Source organism: Anomalospiza imberbis, chromosome 2 (assembly GCF_031753505.1).
Source record: "Anomalospiza imberbis isolate Cuckoo-Finch-1a 21T00152 chromosome 2, ASM3175350v1, whole genome shotgun sequence".
NCBI classification, from domain to species: Eukaryota; Metazoa; Chordata; class Aves; order Passeriformes; family Viduidae; genus Anomalospiza; species Anomalospiza imberbis.
Genome location: NC_089682.1, coordinates 75,075,843 through 75,095,868, shown reverse-complemented (window position 1 = coordinate 75,095,868; position 20,026 = coordinate 75,075,843). Strand labels below are relative to the sequence as shown.

General features: G+C 39.5%; 1 protein-coding gene across 6 annotated transcripts in view; it reads right to left on the bottom strand.

Annotated features, from left to right (window-relative positions):
- TSPAN9 (tetraspanin 9) overlaps positions 1 to 20,026 on the bottom strand; it is a 166,595-nt gene that overhangs the window by 116,704 nt on the left and 29,865 nt on the right. For 2 of the 6 annotated variants that reach the window (XM_068182883.1, XM_068182884.1), the window contains exon 3: positions 8,678 to 8,826. The exons of 3 other annotated variants lie outside the window; for them this stretch is intronic. In XM_068182883.1, the coding sequence (XP_068038984.1) occupies positions 8,678 to 8,750 (73 nt within the window). In that variant the 5' untranslated portion in view covers positions 8,751 to 8,826. Of the gene's footprint in view, positions 1 to 8,677; positions 8,827 to 20,026 lie in introns of those variants that run through there. One more of the 6 variants, XM_068182889.1, reaches the window with a different exon arrangement.

Below are 20,026 nucleotides of genomic sequence, written 5' to 3'. Positions count from 1 at the left end.
CAAGATTTAAACACAACAATCTTACCACAAAATATATTAAAACAGAAGGTTTGTTTATCCCATAGGACCTCATCTAAATGCTCACCAGACTGCTTGCATGAGCAAGGGGTGGGGAGAGGGGGGAGAGAATGAGAGAGAGATTCCCTCATGGAGAGACCACCCATTCACTATTCCCTTTCACAGCTGCTCTTGTGCAGAGGTTCCTTAGGTTTATTTCACAATAACAAAGTTTTGGGTTTACTTCAATTTTTTTTTCCAGAAGACAGATAGATGATATTTATGTTTTTATCTTCTTACAAAAATGACATAATAAAAATATCCCCATCATTTATATCATGTAACAATGAAAATTAAGTTCCACATTCAGAAACTGTACCAACCGTTGCTGAAAAAAAAACCCCAAATTGACTCCAAGGATGGGATATCATGGCAATTGTAACTGAGATGGATCAAAGCTGCTTGTCTTTTATGGTCTTTATTTGTAAAGAACCAAACATAACCTGATTACTGGAATTGAAGTACAGCTCAGTGCAGAAGGACATTCATTTTCTTTGCCTGGAAAAGGCTCTTAGCATTTTTTAATGTAATTACACCAAAGAGCAAGTCAACTCTAGGGCTAAAAGGGAGCAAACAAGAGGAGAAAAACAGGAATAAACCTTCAGTGGGACTTGAACTTGGGAAAACAATCTCAGCATGTTCAGAATGAGCAACACCACTTTCACCTCCTCTGATGAAAGTTCACACTGCTCAGCTCTATGAAAGCATTTGAAACAGGAGGGAGGAAGGGAATCACAGCAGGATTCAGAGGGAATGTGTATTGCCTCTGATGAATGGCACAATGCCCAGGCAGCTGCTGCACAAATGCCAAAAGTGGGACCTTTGTTGCTTCAGCTGGATCCCTCTTGAAGTTTTGAATTACAGGCAGATAACTCATGTTATGGGATTCTGCTGCAGCACGGCAATGCAGAGACTGCTTGCTACACGTGTCTTTTCCATTCTGAAACTGAAACCCTAATGGGAAATCAGCCTCTCCAAAAGCCTCACAGAGCAGCTAAAAAGTGTATTTCAGCACTTTTACATCAGACCTTGCAGGAATTAATATTACCCTGAATCTTTGTGCATCTTTCAAATACAAAAGGCTGAATGCAGACAGCCACATTTTAAAATAAAAACCTGGAAAAAGCAAAGGTGTGCACAGTAACGAAAGGCAAATGAATTCTTTAAAATTCTATGAACAACTTGGCAGGTGGTTGCTGCATTTTAAATATCAGACGTGTAATCTTCCACATAGTAGGTAAGAAAATGAATCATAGAATCACAGAATATTGCAAGTTGGAAGGGACCCATAAGGATCAGCAAGTCCAACACCTTGCTCCTCACAGGACTGCCTAAATCTAGACGCTATGACTAAGAGCTTTGGCCAGACACTCCTTAGTTCTGACAGGTCTGATGCTGTGACCACTTCCCTGGGGAGCCTGTTCCTGCAACTGACCACCTTCTCAATGAAGAACCTGTTCCTAATGTCCAAGCTGAACTTGCTCACTGCATGTCCTATGAACTTGTCTAGATGTGTGATGAACAGTTTATGCAGAATGACATTGTGAGAGACAGTATCTAAAGCTTTGATAAAATTACAAAAAATAAAAACTTCCTTTGGTCAACTACGTGAGTGACTTTTTCATAAAAGGAAGTTAAGTTGGTTAAGCAGGACTTTCCCCATCTGAACCCGTGCTGGTTATGAACAATGACTGCCTTCATTCTCAATGCTTTAAGTAAATCAGACAACCAGATATATCTGCAAGTTCATGGTATATTTTCACCCCAAATGAAATTACTAAAAATTTCAAGTTATGACAGCTTATAAGATCTAAAAACTGCCATGCTATTAGAATATTTTTAATTAGATAGACATATTCAAGTATTCCAGGTTTGCTATTAAATAAAGTGTAGAATAGAACTGGGTGATATCACCTTTGACAGCAGCAGTATTTTCTGAGAAGCTACTGTTCTCACTGCAGCTTAAACAACTAGTTCTGTTTCATCACCACCTGTGCTGGTTTTGGCTGGGGTACAGTTAATTTTCTTCACAGTAGCTGGTGTGGGGCTGGTATGGGATTTGTGCTGGAAACAGTGCTGATAACACAGAGTTTTTTGTTGTTTTTTTTAAATTGCTAAGCAGTGCTTGCACAGCATTAAGGCTCTTTCTGCTCCTCACCCCACCCCACCAGCAAGGAGGCTGTGGGAGCACAAGAAGGTGGGAGGGGACACAGCCAGGACAGCTGACCCCAACTGACACAAGTAATCTCCCAGACCATAAGACCTGCCTGCCCATGGGAAGTGGTGAATGATTCCTTGTTTTGCTTTGCTTGAGTGCTCAGATTTTGCTTTCCCTATTAGAGTGTCTTTATCTCAACCTATGAGTTTTCTGTCTTTTACATTTCCCATTCTTTTCACCATCCCACAGGGAGGAAGCTGCTGCGTGGGACTTAGTTGATGGTTGGGGCTAAACCCCAACACAACCTCACATGAAGTTGTAGACTAACAAAGAAAAAAAAAAAAAAGAAGAAGAAAAAATACCTTGGTTTCTTCCTAACTAAAAATACCCCAAACCTTGAAACACAGTGATGAGTTCCATTTTTATACTCCAACACAGTGACTAACAAATAAACGTCTATATATAATAGATTCTTTGCCCTAATGCTAATTTTAAATGCAAAGCATGTTTTTAGAAACATTATTTTTTAAGCCTCCAGCACAATTAATGTAGCCTTATATAACCATATTACAAATTTTTACAGTTTTAACTCATTTCCAGATTTCAAACCACGTCCGATTTTACATAATCCTAAATTAAATATTACACCAGCTAATAAGTAGTTTTTGAGGTTTTAACATAATGCAAAACATATGGAAATTGAAATTCTTAATCAGTGGACCATTCATTTTATGATGAGAAGCAGTAAAACCATTTTCCCATTTCCCACTCTCCCAGCCAAAACTAACACCAGAGCTAACACCAAATCTATTTTTCCCCAGAGAATAACAACTAAATTAATGATGAGGGGAAAAGATTAATCCGGATAAGTTCCATGTTATTTAACTTACCATAAAATTGGGAATTTAAGACCACATTACAAAAAAAAAAAAAAAAGGCATTTTTCTCAACAGGCTTTGGACTTTTGGATGTGTTTAATATAGCAGAATGATAAAGCTTTATTTTCACTGCATCCTGAAAATAGGCAAATCTGCTGTGGATTTGTCGTTCTTCCATCTTTAAAAATTCTCAATTAATTCAGAAAGTGCTTGAATTACATAAAAATATGGATCTTCAAGTAATAATTTGTTTCAAAATTCATCTGAAAGTTGTGATGCCACTACTCTCTAATTACTAAAAACTTCTTTTGATGTTTAGCCAGATCTGAGTTTTTTATTGCTGTAAGTGGTAAAAACGTGGACATAATCTTCCAAGCTTTCTTTAAGAAGCACAAATGACACGGAAAAAAAGTGAAGCTGCTCATTCTTTCTTCTTTAGAGGTTACTATAGGTAACTCTCTTGCAACTGTCAAGCTTTTTGCTTGTTTTATCAGAGTTGGAATTAAATTTATCTTAGAAAATCCAGCACAGTTCCACACACCTCACTTATGTTACCTAAAGACTATATATTTCACAGTAGGTATTGCTGACCAGCAATTTTCTGGAAGGCTGGGAAAACAGAGCATCATATCAACACCACTCTGTTCTGGCAGATAAATACTGCTACAGATAAATACTTTAGGTTTACTTAAAAAAATAAATACAATTTAAAAATTAAGAAAATATAGAATGCTTAGAATTGGAAATATGATAAATAAAACCAGAGGATTGATGTGAAGCAAAAAAAAAAAATTGTTAAGATACACCTATCACAACTTTAACTAGGAAGGTGACCTCAAATATTAAATGTCTGAGCTCTTATCAAAAATTTCTAGTGCAACTGGGACTTGGATTGTCAGTGTCATGCTGACCTGTAAAGAACTGCTAGCAAATAGCATCAGCTATTTATCTATAATTCCTCTCCCACTGCACTTTTTCCCATTTCAATGTTGATGGTGAGTGAGAAGCAGCTGAAGGGGCAACTGCTTGTGACTTGTCTTGTTAACACTGAATTTGCTCTCAGAGTCCTTATGTAAGAGAGTTACAGAGGGAGTCAAGAAATGGCACAACAAAACATCTGTACCTTCCATCCTTCCCTACAATTCCTCTTCTCCAGTTCCATTGCTTCCACATGGGACACCAACCCCAGCCTCATATCAAAGTGCCACACAGCTGGAGGCTACTAATAGGTAACTAATGAGGATTGGGACCTAACGAGCCACAGCACTGCACAGGGAAGAACTGCTGAGTGATGGGTGCTATTTCTCAGTTTGTCACATTTGGGCTTGACATGGGCCATCTCTCAGCATCATTTCTTTGTCCTGTCACTGCCTGTCCAAGCTCTTTGCTTCAGTTACCTCTTCAGCCTGTTCTTAAACGCAGATGTAATTTGGTGGGGAATTTTTAATTTTTTTAAAGTCTTTTTCATAGTTTACTCATATTTTTCATCTGGTCTGTCACATAAGGAAAGCCAAGTACTTTACCAGAAACCCAACCTGTTTGTAAGGGTGAGGACAAGAGAAGTGACTGTTTCTGTGCCAACAGCCTGTCAAGTTCTTTCCTTCCCTGCAGGCCTCACAAACCCCATGCCTCAGTGGACGGACAAGTTCTCCTACCAGAAGAGCTTTTCCACCTAGCTTATCTCCTACCAGTCACCAGAAGATAGTCTGGATTCCTACAGCACAAACAATGCCCACACACACACACACACACACACACAGGAAGCTGGTTTCCAAATAGGACATGGTCAAGCAGACAGTCTTGGGTTCAGCCTGATGCTGTAGGTGCTCACACCCAAGTACCAACCATCAGGTGGTACCACTGTGGTACTACGTGTACACACAAGACCTAGTAATTTTCTACTTCTGAGTATCTTTGTGCCAGAAATAATGATATCCCCACCCCCATTCATAGACAATGATTATAAATAATTATAGCAGGTTCAGCAGTGAGTCAGTTCAGATCCAACTGCTGGCCGTGCTCTTTCAATATGAAAGGTTAACAGCAGCAGAGGTCTCACCAAATTTTAACATTTGTTGGATTTTAACAGAGTGTGATCATGTAAGAACACTTTAAAATAAAGGATCTAAAACCAATACAATTTCTCTACAGAGAGCTACTCCCAGTTGCAGTGTTATGATCTATGACTTGACAGCGCTTCATCATCTTGTGCAGGGTTTTTCTTTTCTTCTTTTAATACAGTAGCATAGTTTTATCTTTAACAATAGACTTAAATAAAATTAAGTCATTCATTCTCTTAAATGGTGCTGCATCGTCAGCACCCTGTAATTATTTTAGTGTATGAATGCAATAGTTGAGAATAAAAGTCTTAAATTTATGCAATCTTATAGCACCTTTGGCATAAATCATATGCTCTCAGACATTTTGCATGATAATTTTGCTTGCACAAAGCCTGCCAGCTCTTGAAAATACCTTGTATTATAGACTACCCAGCAGAAGATTTGCTACATTTAATATACTCCTATCAGCCAGCACAATGTCTTTAAATTCAATATAAATTATCAGAATAATAAGTTCCAATTAAGTCCAAACTGCCAGCCAACCAGAGCAAAAAGATCTTACCTTAAAATAGTTTGTGCTTGTAGTTCTTATTACTGTGTCGTTCTTGCATATAATTGCCTACCTGCTACAGGAGAGTGTACAATTACAACACGTTCCCCTCCACATCGAGCTGACTAACCTTCAGGCTTGTCTACTGAGAGCAAAAATCCTAAAGATCCTGAAATTCCCAGGGTGGTGTTCGTAAAGACACCATGGCTCTCCATGCTCGGGGCTTCCATCAGCTACAGGCACCCCACCCTTTCAGTGCATTAAGTTCCACTCTTAAGAGCTGAGGAATGGGGAAAAGCATTCATCCAGCTCAGGCACCCAGCTGTGGGCAAAGAGGAAACTCCTCACATGCTCCGAGCACAGATAATGCACAGCTTCCTACACTAGTGTTCCCACCACACTCCTGACACCAGCCACAGCCCTGCCACACTGCAGCTAAAACCTGGAGCAACAGAACTCTCTCAAACCAAGGCACTGTTTAACCCTGTTTAGACCATTTTGTCCTCGCCCCAGCACAGTGCTGTAGAAGGTCCTCACCAGTTTGCTGCCTGACTCCCACAGCAGTCCTTAGAAGAATTGAGAAGTCACAAAAAGACAGCAGGTATTCAAGATAATGACCCTGATGAACGTGAACTACCTAGCACTTCTCAGATGTTCTATCGAGTTCTTGAAACTGGATAACAAATAGATGATTTGGGGCTTTTTGAGAGAAAGTGTCAAAAGAACTCTTCAGAAAAGCATAGAAACCTCACCTCCCAAGTGCAACAAGGATTGGCAGTGGTCCAAACAGAGAATACTGACTAACTTTTGAAATTTGACTGCTTTAAAGTTCTGAAATTCAAACTTAGGGTTAATTTGTAAAACTGTCAATTGTCCACAATCTTGTTACAAAATGTTTTAATATAAAAAAGGAAAATATATTCAAGTCTTTATTTTGTAAGTGCAAAAGTTAAAAAATGTCAGCCTAAACACAGCCCTATTGATAGAGCTCATTAATGCATCTATTTTGAATCAAAAGAAACTACAAAGAATGGTTTTGGGGATGAGACAAAAGACTAGAAATGAGACTAAATAAATTGTGCAATTGTCTTGGAGGGGAAGAAAACTTTAAATTCAATTTCAAAGTTACAACTAGCTTTTATACTCAGTAACAGCTTTGCAATTTTTTCCTAGTTAAACTGGAAACTCCTTGCTCTTGATACAATAAATTTAATTTTTGATACTGGCTTTTGAGGTTGATAACTTTAGAATTTGAGGGAGAGGGAAGGCTTTTGGGTGAGATTCAATCACTAAACCTTAATAGAACCAATGACTCATGCAGGAAACAAAGGAAGAAACTAGTGTTACAATAATCCTACTTTGAGATTAAAACCTAGAAATAAAAATCTCCCTTAATACATGCAAGGATAAAGTGATGCTATGTACCTTTAAAACAAGGTAGGAAAAGCACATTTCAACATATGCTTCTTTACCCAAATGGCATTAATCCATCATCATACCCTCATTTGGTTATTCTTGGAGATATACTAACACTTAAAATAAAGAAGGCACTAAAGTTCCTGAGAGTGACAGGAAACTCAGTAGAGTACGAAATTTTAGACAGAGTTATTTACAGATATTTTCCTGTGAGAAAAGAATGGTAAGAATGTAGCTTGAACATTAACAAATCCACTAAAACATCAGTCTGCCTGGTGGAGTCAGCAGAATTGGAGGGGGATTCAGTGGGGCTGGAAAATAAAACTTTAGCTTGTAATCAGAAAAATCCTACTTTAGAAATTTGAACCAGCAGCTAGAAACATGTAATATAATATAGAGCTCTCCTAAAATGGTACCCAGCTAGATGGACCTTATACTATGGGAAGCCTGTGACTACTAAGCTAAAAAAAAAAAAAAAAGTCAATGACACTGAAGCTCTTTATTATTCTGCAGGGACCTATTTGTGAGTGAGTGACATGGACAAAATCTACAAATCTGCATTTCCTTCCTTTTCTTTCCTTGGGAAAAGTGCTGCAGATCGTGTGTGCAATTCCTCCATTAGGATGCTGACAGAGCAGAAGTTTATTTGAAATAAGTTTCCAACTGAAATAATCTATTCTATTCTAAAGATACACTCTTAGAAAATAAATTAGATCAACTGAATTTTAAAACATCATTCAAAATGTTTATTCAGATTGTTTATGAAGCAATTATGCAGCATGCTTAGGTAACCATTTAAATGAAATCAGTTATTAGTTGCTCATGTCTTACTCTCAAGTAGGAAGGCACTTGCAGTGTGGGGTTCTACAGGAGATCCAGCCCATAATCCTACAAATACCCAAGAAGATCCCTATCTTTGGGGTTTTTCTTAATGTGTTTCAAGCATTTTCTGAATTCATTGAGAACTTTTAAGGATGGAAGAAGAGAAGCTCAGTACAACACAGGAAGCCCAGAACTAACTGCTTCCCTGTTGCTTTAGCATGCAGAGAAATTCAAGACCTGTTTCATTATTATTCTTCCAAGGCACCTCCACATGCCTAGGAACATCACTGTGTAGCCCTGATTTTCTGGAGTACCAGCAGTTTTTCAGAGAACACTGACAAATACAGCACACCATACAGCCACTGCTATGTGGTTCAGCCAAGGAGCAGCCCACATGTAAGTCAGTTTAGGCTTCTGGGAGGAAAAAAAATATTTATTAAACAAGCAAATAAATAATGAAGATGAAGGAAGAGATTTGGGGATTATTAGGGAATATTTATTTGGCAGGAGAAAGCAAAGAGGACTTGATGAGACTTGTAAGAGATAAGTCTATTAAAAACATTGTTAGCAGAATGAACCAATTAAGTCCCTATCCCCAAAGCAAGTTGGCAATCAGCTTTCAACACCTGTTTTCAGACCAGGGCTTGAAGAGTTTAAACACATTGTTTAAAGTGATGTCCCCAGAACCTCTAGGTCAATAAACACAAGGTAAAAATGCACTTTCAGGACTGCTTACTGTGAGCATTAGCCATAGCAGATGCGATTTTCAACCAGCAGCATTCAACACCAGGTGGAGGAGAGCTGGGCATTCTGTCCTGCAGGGAGCATATCAAAGCCACGTGGCCAACAAGTCGCAGACTGCTGAAGAGAGCAGGTCCCTCCTGACTAGTAAAAGTAAGAAACAGAAAGGTCCATCCAAGACAGTCATAAATCTATATTTATTTCCAAAAAAAAAAAAATCATATTTCCTTTAACTCAAAATATGCTGAGCATTACTTATGTACTGGGAGATAACACCTGCAGCCCCTCAAGGCTTCCTAGAGGCTCATAAGGATTTCCAACTAGGATCTCCTTGACTTACAGGATCTAAAGAACGCATCAAAAGCAGTCATTTGAAGCATTTATTTCAGACTTCCTACTAGCAGGCACTCTCTAGCATAGGATATCCTTCCTGAGTAATTAAAACATAGAAAGGTCACATAGGGTCCTCATCAGCAGAGAAATCCAAGAGCCCTGAGGTGGAGGAAAACTTTTTTAAGCTTTACACCATGGAGATAAACTGCATCCAGCAAACACTCTTTCTTCCCTAGGCCACTTGACAAGATCCTGCTTTCACTATGAGCTACCAAAGTAAATGAGAATTTTTTGAAGCTGTATTTGCCACTGTCACTGTCTCCCCTTGACAAATTTGCAGATGATACAAAACCAAGAAGATTGGCTGATAAACCAGATGGTTATGCCACCATTCACAGGGACCTTAACAGGCTGGAGATATGGGCTCACAGGAACCTCACGAAAAGTGACAAAAGGAAATGCAAAGTCTTGTACCTGAAGAAGAATAACCCCATGCACCAGGATATGCTGGGGGCAGACATACTAGAAAGTGTCCTAAGCTCATGCACCATACAGAGAACTGACACTGCAAAAGGAGTTGCATCAACTATCTCTTTACAAAGGATTTAATGCAACAAACACGACAGAAAAAAAGAAAAATATCTAGAATTGTCAGTGTTGTGCAAATGCCCTTGACATTTTTTGAGGGGGAAGAATAGAAGATGACAAGTCCAGTCAGAAGTACTTTGTTTTAAACTGTCTTAGACTGCACAAAATAAGGTTGTATTTGCATAACAGAATTCACAATATGCATCCAATGTAGAAATGAGGCAATACACAATGGCATGGTGCTTTCAGTGCTCAGCTGTGCAAATAGAAGCTTTGCATCAGTGAACACAGATGTCCCTCCCATGACTTCATCCTATACATCCAAGGTCACATGGTTTATTTTGGCACATAGATACACACACGAGGACTACATGTGAAGAACTAACCAGTTTGGACTTGAAGGCCTATTCTGTTCCCTGGAATAGATTTCTCCTCTCAGTGGTCCAGTAAGTTAGATCTACAGGCATTGTAGCCTGAGGAGAGTTAAGATCTCTATTAAAGAGAACCAGAGGTTAGCAAAGAAAACTGTAATTAACATCTATTTTAGGCCACTTTGTGGGAGCAAGATAGAACCATGTTATGAGTAACTTAGAACTCCAAGATGACCCTCACGTCCAAATTAAAATGCCCTGCCATGCCCAGCAGGAGTCCATCAGAGACTCTAATCATGGAGGACTCAAAGTAAAGAGCAAGGGCACTATCAGAGTTTTTTTGCAAATCCAAAGTAAATGCAAAATGGGTATCAGGCAGAAATGAAGACAGTGAGCAGAAAGAAATTCACAAAAGCCATTGCTTCAAAATGCACACAAACCTAAAAATCAGCTGAAATCCCCCTCCCCCGCCAACAGATATATAGATAAAATATATTAGAATGAGCAGTGGTTTCATACCTGAAATCACTTTTTAGGATAAGCCATCTAATATATGATACAACCGTGACAGTCAGTGAGTGACATGGCACTAAAACTGCCAAAAGGAATGAATACTTTGGCATCCAGTGTTAAATCAAATGCTGGTAAGGTTAACTACAGTGCAAAAGCATCTGAAAAGCAAAGCATGAGAACAAAAAGGCTTAACCACTTTCTGCCAGCAAGTCTGCAAACCTCATCCTTCAATATTTATGCATCTTATGTGTGCCTCTCACTGAGGAATTGACCCTTGCTGCAATCAAAGGTGTAAGTACTGCTTTGGCTGCAGACCATCTAACAATAATACACATGCAAAGCACACAAATTACATTCCCCTTAGCACAGAAGTGGCTGTGCTGCTAATGGGAAATGTGGTATTTAGAGACAATGATGAAATTCTAACAGCTGCAGCAGATTGAAGGGTGGAGGGGGGAAAGAAAAAAGAAAGAAAGTGGATAGAGATGGGGGGAAACTGAAGGACTAGAGTCAAACTAACAGCTGGGTAAAAACAGCCTAAGAGAGGTATTTTTGGAGTTCCCACATCTTTTTCATCCCTCTTATATTTTACCAGTTACAGCAAAAGAAGTAGTAGCTCATAAATAAACTAATCAGAATTGTTATCATCAACCCTGTGAGCTCATCATTCAGCACATCATGAATATTCTTTAGATAAGCACACAAATATGCATGACAGAAAACACCTTAACAGAAAAATAAATGTAAAGAAAGCCAAGCATCTACCACTGTCAAAATCTGCACAAAGAGGTTTTGCAGCTACCTAATAGTTAAAAATTCTTGAATAAGAGTCATTAAAAGAAGATAAAGGAGGGGGAAAAAATTCCACTCTGTGTGGGAATGATTGGTATCCAAAGGTTGGTGAGCCTACTTACTCACCTTTCTGTAGATGGTGATGATTTTGGAGTGGGACTACACATCTTAAAGTCCATGTATGTGTGCTGTCAGCGACTGCAGTGAGTGTGCAATTGCTAGGAACTATTAAGCCAGCAGCTACTTGCTTGCTAAACAGGTAGCTAAGCTGGGTGGCTTGGCAGACAGCTATGCATGTGTCTCTGGGAGTCAGACAACTAGTAGAATTGGATTCTAGAGATATTAGGGTGGTCTTGGCCACCTTTTGGACAGACTCAAATCCGAAAGTCACCTGGAAGATCTGCTAGTGGATGCACTCTACATCCAAGGCTAACAAGTGGAGGATGCACACTGCAGGGGATGCAGGAGTGGGGGGCTGTCTGTGCTTGTCTGGGAGTGACAGGGTCTCTACCAGAAACAGGAGTGGGGCTGCAGCCCTGGGGACTTGTATGTTCAGGTCATCGAGAAATCCCAGGCAAATGGCAGTTTTCTCGTTTTCTGCCTAAGGAAAACGAAAACAAAAAACCAGCTCTCACCTTGACAAGGAGACAATTTAAATGCTCATGTCACCTACAAATTCCAGCATGTTCCTACTATGTCAGTTTGACAACCTATTTAAGTAACAGAGGAAACCATCATCTACTGATGGGAGGGTAGGAATGGGTAGAAGACGAAGGAGTTAACTCCATGGCTACTTCCATACAATCAAGTATTCAGTACTAGGTAACATCAGTGAAATTGCCTCAATTCTGTAGATGCAACAGTACACATACTCGGTGTTGGCAACTTCAGCTTGGGTGTACATTCTGAAATTGCAGGGTTGTTTTTTTTTTTTTAATTCTGGTTTGTATTCGTAAACTTAGGAGGGGTGCGAAGGGAGTGGAGATTCTGATTCTGGCTGTGAAAAATAAGCTTGAAAGAGTGAGTTTTAATGGGAAATAAAACAAAGGCAAAATAGCTTTAAAATCAAAAAGTATGAGTGGCAGAGACAAAGGACAAAGCTTTACCCTTTATCCCCTTATTTTCTATCTCTCTTTCTCTCATTTCATACAAACACCAATCTTTCTTCCACCATACTGCTGGTGCATCTAAATTTCTAGCACAGAGGAACAAATAATCAAAGTAAATAGCATATATATTTTTTAAAAATCCTCTGAAGGCATTCTTCACATGGCTTAAAAGCAAAAAAGAGACTGGCTTGGGTTTTTTCCTCCATCCCTTATTTTCACATTATACTTTTTACGTGAGCTGTGGAGCAGACAAAGAAGGAGCAAAAAAAGCAAGCTTAGAGAAGACCATGCTTAAACACATTACTGGTAATTATTTTGTGATTTTACATTTACTTTCTACTGAATTGATTCTTCTCACGCATGCAGACAGGCTAAGAAGAACAGGCTGCAACTACAGTAGCAACAGCCACATTTGTTCTTTGTTCTGAAGGGAGCAGGATTAGAATAATGCATGCATGTTTTTCACCACCACTCCTTTTTTTTTTAATTACCTTTAATTACATTTTCAGACTATGCTGCCCTGTCATATATATATATACTTATGCTACATGAACAGACACAACATCTCTTTGTGTTGCCCTACATCTTGGGCACTTGCACACTCCTGATCAAACAATGAGCTGGCGGGAAAGGGAGCTGATCTTAATTCACTGAAGAAAGAGTTCAGTGAGACATGAAGATGCACAGTAGGACTTTTTTCCCAATCTAAGGTTATCAAAACAAGGCTCCAAAAGAGCCACTGTCTCACACAACACAGTTTTTTTCAGTGCTTGCTTGTGTTTTTGTGGGGCAATTTTTGTTTTCATCTTATTAATGCAAATTGTACACCAAAATGTTTTATGTCATTAGTTGGGAGGAGACAAAAGCAGGAGGCACAGGCGGAGGGTACCTCTCAGCTGAGCCTGGAAATGAGAAGGAAACTCACTGGAATGAACAGACACAGATATCAGCAGGGCAGAGGCAGCAGCTGTTGCACTGACAGTAATTAGATTGAGGACCTGAGGAAGGGAAAGGATAGAGCCATGAAGGAACACGATGCCAAGGGACACACTCATTTCTGAATCAGCAGGTTGTTACACATTTTAAAGGTGGGAGATAATAGAGTAATTCCCACAAGAATGACAGCATCTTACTTGTAGAGACAAAAACTTGTTCAAAAGCTTTTAAACAAGTAGTGGTGATGATTTATTATGTGAAACAAAAGCACAAAATGTTGACGTTACTATCTTTTACTCCTCTTTTCATGCCAACACCCTTTTCTGTACATAGGCTACACAAAGTTATAATAGAAAAATACAATCTCTAGTAACTGGCTGCATGAGAAGAACTTCATTTTGTCAAGCTTAATATGTCTCACAAGCCACATCCCATCCAGCAGATGGAGATACTGAAGCAGTGGCTGACATAACTACTGTACCATCATCACCAAGCAGTTCCAAGAACTAGGAGCAGACTTCCCCATCCCTGAATATAACCTCTTCTATTAACTGCTGCCTTAGCCAGCGCCTCCTGGTAAAATGCTCTTTGAAGACTGCTGACTATTTCTCTCCCTCTTTCTTCACTCCCAGCTCCTGAATTTTCCTGATGTAACAGACACTTCTCAAGACACCCAAGCAAGACTCAGTTGACCACCATCTGGAAGGCAATCAGAAGCTCCCTCTAGCAAATGAATATAAATCAGAATATGAATCCCACTCCTGTTCTGCAGCGGGATAGGAATGCACAGCTGTTACTACATCTCATTTCAGAGAGGCATCAGAAACTTGACATTCATGACCACCCCAAGCACATTCTGAAACTCTGCCCTGCTCAGGTCCTCACTGGCAAGCAGCCAGGCCTTGGTGGTTGGGACCACTGTGCATGAAATGTATCAGATGGCATATTTCCTTTTGTCATTTCTGGGAACTGGATTAAGCATGAGAACTGCTGCAACACTTCATCTTGCTCCCACTGCCCTCCTACCTCAAATGGAGATGGAGCATTAGTCTGTAGTCTTACAGAGATGTAGCCAACAGATAAAACACAACGCAGCCTGCACTTGTAGCTCTCTGATGCAAGTGACACTGAGTTATAGAATATGTGATGACATTCCATAGCAGGCACATAAATGTAGTGCAGCACGTTCACTATAAAGAAAAACCCCAAACTATAATTCCTTGCTGCCTCATCTTTCAAATCAAGGAGGTGTTTAGCATTTACGAGTTAGTAAAAATCTTGTGAGAAGCTGCAATAGCCCAGGTTATTAAAAACAAGACTACAAAAAACTCCAGGAAGACAGGAGTAGCAGGGTGAATAGCAAATAAGTTTTTAATTAGAAGTTACACCTTCAAATGGAGGTTTGTGGTTTCACAGGTCAAGTCAAAAACCATGGCATGTTGGCTGCAGAAGATTTTTGGCTTCTCTATTGCAACAGAGATTTCACAGATACCTACATCAGGTCACTCAGGGCTACTAATGCTTTGTGATCCCACATCTAGGCAGGGAATGGTAATAAACACCTTTCTTTATGACACACTTCAGCTCTACCAGCAAAGCTTCTGTTCTTGCTGCATCTATGAATTAAAGCTCAGGTAGTCTACAGGAAAAAGTGATAAAAGAAAGAAGAAAATGGGGTGTGACGAGGAAAGAAAGGTTTAGGTGGTTTTTTCATTCTTAACTGTTTGACCACCACATTTGCACTGGCCTTTTGGTTTTTATTGGCAATAATGTTTTGGCAGTTCCCTGCTCAGCTGTAGTGAGCAAGAAGCTGATTCAGCATCTTTGTTGTGGACAAACATTGGGAAGTTTTGAGCTGATGAAAACAGCAACGTCCGTGTACACTGCATGTTGGAGAAAAAGCCACACATTACGGAAATGATCCCTTTGGCCAGAGGCGGGATTTGCATATGGAAGAGAAACACTACAGTTTCAATCAAAAGCTCAACAGTTTCCCCAGTTGAATTCTGGAGACTATTCTAACTAAAGACTTATTCTGTTTCTGCAGCTACCCCTTAAGTTATTTCATCTAAGCTGAGCCTGAGTTCAGTTCTGGTTACAATACAGAAGAAAATTCATTTATGATATGTATCTTGAAGACCTTAGTGCCAACAATTTAATTATTTTTTGTTTTGCCTTTTTTTAAATAATGAAAGTCTCACAAGGGTGTAAGGATATCTCCTGAAGCTCTGCATTTTGACAGGACTGGAATGCTGGACTGTAGATGACACACATCGGAGCAACTGACTGCACCAAGCCACCCCACATCACACAGTCTGAAGCTGCAGTCTCTATTACTGCCTCAAGGATCACCACTTAGAGCTGTATTCTGCAGCACCGATCCAGCTTCACATGTACCAACAGTTTCCAAGCCACAGCCTTTGCCTGCAATGCCCTTCAACAATGCTCACAAGAAAGAAATCCAAGAAGCTAAAAGCAAGGCTAGAGCTCTAATGAGCACTAGTGACTACATGGGCAGAGCACACTGACCACAAAGCACTACTTAGGCATTACTGCCATCAGTAGGCCAATGAAGACTTGGGGTAATTTGTCTACACCTCAGTTTTGCCAATGCAGACATGCTGTCTGCCTCAATCCCACACTTAAACTGGCACAGACTGGAAATTCTTACTGTATCATCACATCAGCAAAATTCAGCTTGGCACTGTATATCTTTCCACTTAAAGAACTGATATGAACTACAGCTCCAACAGGAAACTTACTAATATACCTCTACAAATAAAAAGGCTTACAATATAATAAATAAGCTGCAATACTGAGCTCCTGTATGGCTATTACTGCATATCCACAGTGCACTTACAACATTATGCTTTTTTCTCCCCAGTTCTTACAGTTCTGATTTGTTTTCCATGATACTGAATGGCTCCTGTTCCCAGGCTTGCTGTTTGCAAAGCAGCTCCTGAAATGTAATTCACTTGGTTGACACAGTTACACTGAAGTAGCTTACTGACATTTCAACAAATTACTTGGTTGACAGTCTGCACAAGCCTCACGTTTTTCATGTCCACCTGTGGAAATATCAAGTTGTTCTACCACAAAGAAATTCCTTTTTACAATCTCATCTCTCCTGAGAAGTTCCAACTTTGAATTTTCTCCCAGGCTGCCTTATACAGTTGAACCATTAGCATCCCTCATCTTCTTTTATCATCTACATAACCTTGAGTATTACCTGTCTGCTTTAAAGTTACTTTATCTACCCTGTGAACTTTAAAAACATGAACTTTGAACATTCAAGAAAGCAAATGGTGAAGAATACCAAGACTGCAATGTAATTGTGAAGAAAATCCAAGGAAACTACTATTAGTGACATGTAACATCTGTAACAAGATCTGAGCCATCCACAGAAAATCTTGCTAACACTCAGACTCTCCTTTTCCCTATCTAGACATGGCAGTATTTAGAAGCTTAGTTAATGGCTTTCAATTTTAAAAGAGCTGACGTTCAGTCAGTGCAGAGCCACGCTAAATAAAACTACTGGCAAAATAAACCAGCATGTGGTATGACAGCTGGCCATCAGCAGGGCCAGTGGGCAACAATTGAACCTTTCCAGCAGAAGTGAGGACTTTCCATGTCCCTGTTAAACGGGTTAAACATGTCCCCAGGCATTCTGCTTTTCCCATGTGTCTGATGGAATTTAGAAGCATCAGCTGCAGCTCACTGGTCCACCTTCAAATCCACCTGGTTGTTCAAGGGGCAACTTTAGTTGTTTTATATTAATAACACTAATTGCCATTAATACTTTATAGGCAGAAGTGAAGCAACAACTCCTACACTACCTGCTGGCTACTAAATTAATTTTTCCTGAGGTCTCTTCTTCCCACAAACTGGTCCTGGTTCTTGTGTTTGCTCTCAAAACCAACCAATCTTGTATTTTGTGACTCAGAGGTGCTTTTATCTGCTGAGCACTTCCTTCACTCTTTTGTTACACCTAAAAGCCTGCAAGCTTTCACAGCCTTCCTACCTTAGACAATCTACTGTAGCCCTAACTATTGACAAATAAACCCTTTTCTTGCATACTGCATTATGATGCAATTAGAAAGGGTCCCCGATAGATCAACAGGTAGGAAATAAAAGAACACAAATAAATTTATGGGCTCGCTCCAGGAAACGTCAAGACATCAATCAAATATGAGTAGTAAAGGCAGGCATCTTCTTATCATGTGGGCAGCTCACAAAACACAGTGGCTGCAAGTTTAACATTTCTCATGCAGATGTCTGTGTTACTGCTGGCCCTGAGGAGCACATTAGCCACAGTCACTAAATGCAGGTCTTTAAAATAGTGAACATGACCATCTTAAATCTCTAATAAAGGAAAACAAATAACAGAATTTTCCATAAGCTGCTATCCCCAGCTTTTCATCCTGAAACTCAAGACTTCCACAAAGCTGTTGTTGCACTTTACCTTCGAGTTTACCTTCTCTCTAGAATTGTTCTCGAGCAATTGTTGCCTAGCTGGGTACAAGAATTCTCAATGAGCTACCTATCTGATTTGAAGCACAAGGCTTCTGGACTCTCTCCTTCTGATTTTGGGGTGGTAAAGGGTTTAAATCTTTAAATCTATAAATCAGGGTGCCACAGTTCTGCATATGTACACAGTTGAAGAAAAAGATTCCCAGCAGTTAGGGAGAGGAAAGAAGAGGGACAAAGCAAGGTAAGCTTCAGGTTCAGTTTACATCCACTCAAGGTGAATAATGTAGAGATCATTGGAAAGCAGAGGGGAAAGTGTCTACACTGAATCAGCTGTTCTTCTGCATGCTTTTTACTCTTGATAAACAGGCACAAAAAAAGTTTTGTAAAAACCTACTTAGATAATCAGTCTCTTTCTCATCAAAAGTCAAAATCATCCTGCTGCCAAGAACATGCCTTTTTGTTAAGACGTAAGTTTAGTTTTCAATAAATGTATCTGTGAATAGAGAGTAAATATTTGGGATTTGTGGAATTTCTATACTGTCAGTCTTCATGACTGCACTGAAATACCATAATTTCTCCTCAAGGCTCAGCTCATGCAGTCCTGCAGTGGCATAGGTTCAGATATGTTTTCTCAAGTGTTTCAGAATCAAGACATTATTGTTTCAAAGCCCTCTCTGTGAGCTCAAACTTCAACAGAAAATAATCCCCAGTGATCTCACCACAGAAACAAAAAGAAACACTAATTTTAAGTTGTTCCATCCCATCAGGGAGGGATGACTTATGCTTTAAAAAATAAGTAGCAGAGAGTATTTTTATCTTCCAAGCAAAGACATGTTTTACATGAGAAAATCTATTCTCTAGATGATAAGTAATATAAAGTGAGTCTGAACTCTTATCCACACAAAACCTATTTCCTGACCAACCCTTCCAACCTATATCTCAAATACATGCATCCTCATAGGATGTTCAGAGAACACACTGATGAGACTGTTATGTCCCAGGGCATCAGAATTACTGTGGCTGGAAGCTGCACTGGATTTCTTAATGAGCTGAAATCAGACTGTTAACAAATTATGCCTGAAGCTGGGGATGCTCTATTATGTTCTGACTGCCAGTACACACTTTCTCTCAGTAGGGACTATAAAAAATGTGGGAACTGGGTGGAAATTTCTTCTATTAGTTCCAGTATCTCTGTTCTGTACCTGCCTCCAAATACGCTATGAAGCTTCAAACTGTTGGAATTATAGATACCACCAATTACTGCTACTTGTCTTGACCCAGTAAAAAGACAGAAGGAAGTCTAAGGAAGAAACAAACAAAAGATAAGGGCAGCTGAGAGTGAGATAATTCCCAGCAATGTGCAATTTAGGTGAAGCCTGAGTTCCTGGCAAACTGCCCATGAGAATGCTGCTTAAGCCAAATTGAATGCCTCTGACCTATGGATGTTTACAGAAAGGCAGCAGTTATAGAGAGCTGCAGGGATAAATGAATGGGACTAAAAAATTAAACAAGAGAAGAAAAAGCCAGGACCAGACATAAAATTTTGCAAATCCTGTGAGTCTTCCTAGCTATGGCTGAGTTATCCATTACTCTGAAGACAGTATGAATACTTAAGTATTTACTGATTGTTGAGTCAATCATTCATTCAGACTAATTTCTGGTTAAAATAAATTTAAAAAACCAGAAATTTTTAAATTGTGGAAATTAAGCTGTTTTGATTTCCTTTTGATAGCCTCAGACATACAGACTAATACAAGATTACAATGATTTGATTAAATGCCCATCAATCTGGCATGTCCCACATCTTAGTTTCTTAGTAGGTGGTCAATTTTACAGAAGGGGAGGGGGAAAACCCACACAAAACAGTGTCTGTTATGCTTTAAAAGCTAACTGCACTTCCAAAAAGCTTTTTCTTTTGTGTCCTTTCTTGTTTTTTTCCGCTCTCATTTACCTTCCCTTCCTATCCAATGGCCACACAGCTGAGAGGCTCAGAGAATCTATGATCTGCACGCAAAGACAGAAAAAAAAAGTATGTACAGCTTGTGAGAGACTGCCTAGATTTCAGCACAGTTTAGTTTCAATAGCTTCTACATGAACACTGTAGGGCGTTAATCCAATCTTTGGTGTTTTAGGTTTTTCAGGATTGTAATAAGGCGTTGGATACCATCCCTAACAGCATCTTCCCAGACAAGTTGTCCCAGCTGCGACCTGAGCAGCTTCGGACTGTGCTGG